This window comes from Alligator sinensis, unplaced genomic scaffold (genome assembly GCF_000455745.1).
Source record: "Alligator sinensis unplaced genomic scaffold, ASM45574v1 scaffold2037_1, whole genome shotgun sequence".
Taxonomy (NCBI): Eukaryota; Metazoa; Chordata; order Crocodylia; family Alligatoridae; genus Alligator; species Alligator sinensis.
This window is the reverse complement of record NW_005843969.1, coordinates 1-7,502: the sequence shown is the minus strand read 5'-3', so window position 1 is coordinate 7,502 and position 7,502 is coordinate 1. Positions and strand designations below refer to the sequence as shown.

At 46.6% G+C, this 7,502-nt stretch overlaps 1 protein-coding gene across 1 annotated transcript; it reads left to right on the top strand.

Annotated features, from left to right (window-relative positions):
• The first annotated feature begins 1,029 nt into the window (after positions 1-1,029).
• Positions 1,030-7,383, top strand: LOC102371961 (cystatin-A-like). Its single transcript, XM_006039252.3, has 2 exons — positions 1,030-1,180; positions 7,228-7,383. Exons 1-2 carry the CDS (start codon positions 1,115-1,117, stop codon positions 7,366-7,368), a joined length of 207 nt encoding a protein of 68 aa, XP_006039314.2. The 5' UTR covers positions 1,030-1,114; the 3' UTR covers positions 7,369-7,383.
• Positions 7,384-7,502: the final 119 nt, after the last annotated feature.

The following is a 7,502-nucleotide window of genomic DNA, read 5'->3' as shown; positions in this document are numbered from 1 at the left end:
AGACAAACTAAATATTTTGTGTAATTCTGAAAATTGTTAATGATACTGTTTACATTCTAGACCAGCAGTTGCTTCATTCATCAGCTCAAGCTCCTTGTAGTGCAAATATGACTTCATTTTCCACATTCTATAAGATGCTAAATCAAGACATGCTAAATGCTCCATTTCTGCACTGGATCACCCATCAGAAGCTTTGCTGTTTAAGGCTTACGGAGACACCGAGTTCTCAAGACAGCCAGAACTTTGGTTCTTCTCTCTTGTCTGCCCCACACTATGGGCTTGGGCCCTGGCTTTAGCACCTTTCAGCTTTCTTAATAACCTATTAAAAAGCTGCCTGCTACCTTTGCACACGTGAGGAAATTGAAGCTACAAAAAACGGATTGGAAATGCTTGAGGCTTAATCCTGGAATAAATTGGACTGTGGCAGTTGTGCCTGAAAAGACAGACATTGCAAAGTGTTAGAAAACTTACCCTCATTTGCCACTATTAGGCCAGGCCTAATCCATGAATAGGGGCTGTGTAATGTGTTGGCAGCTTTTACAAACGAGGAGGCAGGTCTTAGCTTGCCAGGGGTTAACCTGTTTATGGTTTCACAGCTTGAGGCAGCCACATCTTAAATGTAGTAACCACAAGTGGGTATTTGCCAATTTTAAGAGGGATGTTGGGAAACGCTGGGTGTTTCCAGTCACCCAGCACAGTCATGTGCCTGTGACTTGGCATGTCATTATGCAAATAGCCTTGTCTTCCTGTCACTTAGCATGTACTAGTTCTGAGTCAGGAAGCTTCCATTCCTGCCTGAACTGATCTCCATAACAGGAAGCATTGGGGGCTGCTTGTCTTCTGCCACCCCTGGAAGCCCAGGAAACTTTACACACACTGATATTTAAAATGATGTCTCCCTTTTTACAATTCATAATAATAATAACATTTTACACTTTGTTTCTACCTATTTTTTCTTTGTCTCCCCTTCTCCAATTTGGTAATGGTAAACTCCATGCGTGAGTCATATGACTGCTTGGCTATATAAGAGCTAGCTGACAATTCTCTGATCACATTTGCTCTAGTGTTCCTTTGTCAAGAGTTTCCAGACAGCCCAAACGGGTGACTTGCCACCATGATGCCTGGAGGGTTATCTTCTGCCAATCCTGCCACACCGGAAGTCCAGAAGATAGCTGATCAGGTGAGTTAAGTTGCAACCCATAAAAAAACGAATATACCCATATACATCAGAAACCAGATACTTTACAGGGTTAGGGTTCTCACGCTTCTGCAGTGATGAAGGCTTGCTAGGTAACCAATGTATGCAGAGCTGAAATATTCTAGATGTGGCTTTTTTTTCCCAAGGATAAACTCTTTTTCTGATAAGCTGTATGGGACCACCGCTGTGCTCAAGCTAATCAGAGAGGTGGAGGTCTTTAGAGTAAAAGCTGCAAAAGCCCCTGAGATCCACCAGCTGTTTGCCATGGCTTTTATTTCCAAGGGTACCGCTGCACTGATCGGGGCACTGGACTGCTGCTGCTGAACTCCAGCTGAAGAGACATGCACATGAAGTGCCCTTTCTATTGCAACTTGTGAATCACCTGGCTATGAATTAAGTGGCTTCCACTGTATAGCAAAAGGTTTCTTTAAAGTAAAGAGCATTCTAGGAAGTCTTAGGAAATAGAATCACAGAAAAGACAGGGACCTCAGGAGGGCATCTAGTCCAACCACCTGCTTAGGGCAGGATCATCCCTGACTAAGCCATCTCAGCCAAGTTGCAATAAAACTGCAACTTATTTTAAAATCTGACATTCACATCTGTTACTGATTAGAAGTAACTTGCTTAGGGAGTGGTGCTCCTGACTCCAGTCCAATGAACATGACAGTTTGTGTTCTAGTTTCCCAGAAGCTCAAGAAAAATTCCTGACTGATGCAGATTGCTACACTAGTGCGGCAGCTAAAGTTGAGTCCACACTGCCTAACTGGTATAGTTCAACCAGCAGTAACAGGAATAGGAGCATCTACTAAAAAGACAAGACTGTCTTTACACACAGTGTTGTTGAGCTCTGCTCTCTACAGAGGAAACATGCTGTTGTGTTTACTCCCCTGCATTAGTCTTAATATTAGTGAAGCTTCAGCGGTGATGAAATCAGGTACCATTTATGAAATCAGAGACGGCCAAGAGCAAAGATCAGCTTGCTGTTCCTAACTCAGGCATGAACCTGCCATGTCACTCTGGGTAGGCCCCTTCACCTGCTTGTGATTTTCTTTGCCTGTAAATGTCCTTACCTGTAAAGCAGAGAAAATACTATTACCTTATTTCACAATGGCACTGTGAGATGTTTGTGAAGTCTTTTGAGATTCTTCCTTTGAAAGGTACTGCAGATCTACAAAATAGTATTTTGCATGTGCAGTGTAGAAATATAACAGATGGTTCCTGTAGGAAAGATCTTAAGTGCAGGTAGGCACTGCCGTGTAGTATCTGATGTGAAGCCACCATCCTAATTTTTCAGTGAAGACCAGGAGCTTCAGCACACCCCACCCCACTCAAAATCTGTAGCTTTGCTTGTGGCCAACACCCAGTGCTTCTAAGCTTCATCCTGTTGTTTGCACTGAGCTTCATCCTGTTGTCGCCAATAAGAGCTTTCCAGTCTATCTAGAACTTTCTGAATTCTTCTGTCCTTCAGTATGTTTGCAATCCTTCCCACATTCATGCTGTCTGCATATTTGCTCAGGAAATTCTGTGCAGGCAAAGGAAATTCTGTGCTCCAATATCCAAATCATTAATAAATACATTATATGACATGGCACAGCCCCCTGTGGGACTCCGCTCAAGACCTTTTGCCATTCTAACATTTTTCCTTTTATGATTAAGGTGTGCTTGTCGCTATTCAGACACCTGTCTATTTACGTTGCAGTAGGTTTGTCCAGCCCACACGTCTGTCTGTTTGTGAGAAGGTCATGTGGGACTTGGACTTCAGTAAGCCCTTTGACCAAGTACACCATATCCACTGCATTCCCTTTATCCACCCAACTAGTTATTTTGTCAAAGAGGGAGATACAACTTGTTTGGCATGATTCACACTACAACTGCTGCTAGTCCAGACGCAGCTTGTACCAAATTTCTTCTAGACAATGGTGTTCCCCTTAAAAGGGACAGTTCTAGCATCTTATTCTGTGACTAAGAGAAGGGGCATTTCATACACATTTCAAGGCATCACAGGCACAGATGTGAACAGTCACCTGCTTCCCTTGGAGACCCTAACATCCAGCAGCCCTTGTCCTATCAGCTTCTTGTAGCACTGTTGATCCCTGAGCTTTAATTTGCTTTCTGTCTTTATCTTGGAGTGCACTTAGAATGTATTTTGCGCAATAAGTCTCCTTGTGCTATATCTGTCATGTAGGAGCCAAGAACTTCGCTTCTCATTTGGGGACTTAATTATCTGGCTTGCTAACCTTCTATAAAGGGGTGAGCACTTTGAATAAATAACTCATGGGTAAACAGTCTTGGAGACTGGGAAGGATCATGAATTGGGGGATTGGGAGGCAGGGTTCATTTGCCTGCACCAAATGACAATAAGGTTAGGGGCAGCGTGCACCGAATGACAATAAAGTTAAATTCTGCTTAAGAGGTTGGAAGTTTGGGTGCATTAAGATGAGTTTGCTAATAGCAGCAGAAGAGGAAGTATTTTTGGCTGGCTGACTTTTTCATGTCCTTGTGATAAGATATGCAGCAGAATTTGCAGATTTGTTTGGGATGTGACAGAGCTGTGTCATGAGCACTTCTGCTATGGTCTCAAACTTGTGACCTCTGGGCTGTCAACCGTGTGCTGTGCCAGTGCCACCCCAGCTCTCCTTTAGTGCTTCAGCAGTGGAGCAGCCAGTGGATCTGGGAAGAGTGAACTGTTTAGAAACTCTTGGTCTGTGAGAGTTTGCAGCAGTAGTGTGGCAGCTCCAGAGTAAAGTTTATAACTGGTTGTGCTTACATAATGGAAGCCATATGGGACATCAGTATAGAGGGGCCCCCTATGAGTCCTGCCACAGAATTGAAAGCCCTGACTGGTTACAGCCAGTAGATGAATGCACTTGGGCTGTGAGATCTGTGGAGCTGTAATTGCTAATGAGTCTGCCTACAAGGATTAAACAGGGTTTAAACAGGATTCACTGTTATTGTTAACTGAAACAGTCTAAAACAGTGGGTTGGTGGTATCTGACTCTTCCTAGCAGCCATGTCAACTCGGGCTTTCATTTGAGCTGCATGCGTGCATGCGTGCAAGCCTGCATACTTCAGCTCACTAGAAGCTAATGCTCTTTTGAGCCTAGCAACTGGAGCATTTGGGCATGTGACCAAAAACTGTGCCACAGCACTCCACTACCCTCACTCACGTGAGGCTGGTCGTGGGAGTCTTAGAGAACATCGAAAGTGTCTTAGTCATGAAATGGCCTAAGTATCCTCAAAAGGCAAAGCGATTTTGGCTACTTTTATATGGTAGAAAATATATGCTTTATTATGAAACAATTTCACCAAAATACGAGAGCTGACATGTTCAAATTTATTTCAGAATCCCAACCAGGACTCTTTTGAGCAAGATATTAAGATTGATGCAGTCAATCAATGAAATGCTTTTGGCAGATTTTACACAATCAGCAGGGATCCGGGTTTTCCGTTTCCCATGGTAAAACGGAGAAAACCACGGATTCCGTGGGGCAAAGGGCATAGCTCTGCGGTGGCAGAGCTTGCCCACAAAGCCCCCCCACCCTGCATGCAGCTGCCACCACCCTGCACCGCTGCGGAGCCGTGCAGCCGGTTGTGGGACATGCTGCTGCATGGAAGCACCCCATTTCACCCCCCCGGCCGGGTGGCACATATGTGGCCCACACATGGTGGTTGCCACTGCACTGCTGCTGCCGTGCCCTGCACCACTTGGCCACAAAGCTGTGCAAGTGGCCGTGGGATGGTAGCGCAGGGTGCAGTGGCCGAGTTGCGGTGGCGGCCTCTGTGGGTGAACCTCCTATCAGGCCAGCCGGCATGTGTGTGGCCCACAGAGTGGCACCCCTGCCCTCACCCCCTGGCCCTGCTCCTGGGAGTGGGCACAGGGGCACACTCCCCAGCTTCTTGATCTACTGGTGGGGCACCAGCAGTGCTGGGAGGGGCTGTGGGGGGCCTTTAATTTTTATCCTGGATTTTGGGTTTTGGGTCAGAGAACTTGCAATTTTTAATTGGAGAAAAACAGGGTCCCGGATAATCAGTATACATCTTGTCCAAATAAATTATAAGTTATATAGCAGCTTGAAAGAGCGAATTCACTCTTTCTGGTGTTAGCGCTTTAACATATACTTTTACTCATCTTTACAGGGCCAATGAGACTCTGGTCTCCAAAGTGCACACTCATAGGCACACGGATCATGATACCTGGCCAAATATTGCTCCCCTCCTCACTTCTGTTCAGCCCATTGGCCTTTTCACTGTAGGCTAAATTCTTAGGCTTTTGAAAGTAATTGTTAGTGGCACCACCAATTCATTGATGACCTAAACCTTCTTGCCTTCATTTTTTTTAATATTATAGTAAAGAGAGACTTTTTCATTCTTGCACTGAATAAGTTTAAAAAAATGCAAATTATGTAAAGTGGGTTCCAAGAATAAGCAGAACTCCACAAACTTGGATCAGATATTGTATGATTGCAGAGCACTGTTTCCATTGGAGCCGCATTTAATAATATACATAATAAAAGGGTAGTGGTGGTTATTCACCTGTAGGGTTGACTTTGGTCTACAGTATGGAGCCTCTAGATCCAAGGCTCCAAGTAGGTATGGTGGTGGTGGTTGTGGGGGAGGGTTGTTTGTTTTTTAGGGAACTAAGTATATTTTGCCATTGTTCTCCTGAATTTTACCATGACAATGGCTGGTGTATCTGTGGTGATGTTTACACTAGGGAGAGCCTTCACTACCACCTGGAAAAAGAAGTTCCAGGCTTCAGGTCTGTCCTGAATACTTGTCTGTGACAGTGCACTGAGCCTGGGATGTACTTGGTTTCAAGGTACTAGTTGGTGAATGGGTCAGATCATTTAGAATTGTTGGGTTGGGAGATAGATGGCTGCATGCCTGTATCAGCAAAAGCTGTCTGGGGCCAGAGATCAAGTAGAAGATTCAGTTGGGAAAGGTTTTCATGAAAGGCCAGGCAGAACGTCTGGTTTGAACAGGGCTGTAAAGGACTGTGAAGGCGCTTTGGTACAGGCCTATTGAACTCAAGGAGGAAGCCGGCCAATTTTGCGGGCAGATCACAGGATCGGCTGCTGTTTTCGTGGGCTGATCACTGTGGGCTCCCCATACCTCTGGCCAAGGGGCCCTGGCAGTCCCACCCCTCACTGCAGATTGCCACGTGGCCCCAAACCATGGCTTAATTACCCTGATTAAGCCCAGAGAAACCATTAATCCATGTGTTATTAATCATGAATTAATGGCTTTGCCATGGTTTTGGGCCATCCTCATGTGATGAGCCCTGCATTTTTGGTGGGCTTCCTGCAACCTGCCCTCCCCCGCAACTCCCCTCCCCCAAAAAGCTTACCAGCAGTCTTGGAGCACAGGGGGGAAGATGGGATGGGGAGAGAGCAGGGAGACGGGGGAGTGCCTGCCATGGTGTGCCTCCACATGCCCTCCCCGACAGATGGACAGAGGGTGCAGCCCAGCTGGACTACGTGGTCGCACCACAGCGCAGCCTGCGGGTGCCTGTGTTCTTTTTGCTCGGCAGCCCCACACCCTGCCAGACCCAGGCATTGCACTCAGCGTGGGTCAGAGGCCCTAGCGGCAGGGATTGTTCCTCCAGCTGCACCCTGGCTGCCCTGTGCTCCTGCTGCTGAGCCCCTGGATGCCACAAACTACAAGCTGGGGTGGCAGCTCTCTGTTCTCCCCTGACCAGTCCCACTGCAATGCAGGGGGGATGCAGCAAGCCGCTCACCTTGGGCTGACTAAAGATAGGCTGCTGCTGCCCCGCCTGCCCTGACCTGGCTGTCAGGACACCTTGTGGCACTACTGTCCCCTGTGGCCAGCCATGCCCCTGCCCCTGCCCCACCTCTGGACATCCTGCTGCGAGCAGCCACCCCCAGCCCCTTCTTCAGCCTCACTCCCATGCTTCAAGACTGCAGGGCTTCTCTGCTTACCAGTGAGGTTTTTTTTGGTGAAGGGGGGAGTTTCAGTGATGTGATGAAAAGGGGTATGCCACCAAACCTTTCTTTTTTCTTTTCTTGCAGGTGAAGCCACAGCTGGAAAGAAAAGAAAACAAGACCTATCCAGTTTTTATAGCCTATAAATATAAAACCCAAGTGGTTGCTGGGATGAACTACTTCATCAAGGTCAGTACACGTTGTGAAATGGAAGACCAGAGGTTTTGACAAGTGTTCTGGCTAAAAGTTAAGCAGAACACAATTGACATTTGCAGTGAGCAGGACAGTTGAGCAGCGAGCAAATGTAGTGGGAGGAAGCATCAGTATGACTTTAATGCAGGGTGTGGATTTAACAGTGCTTA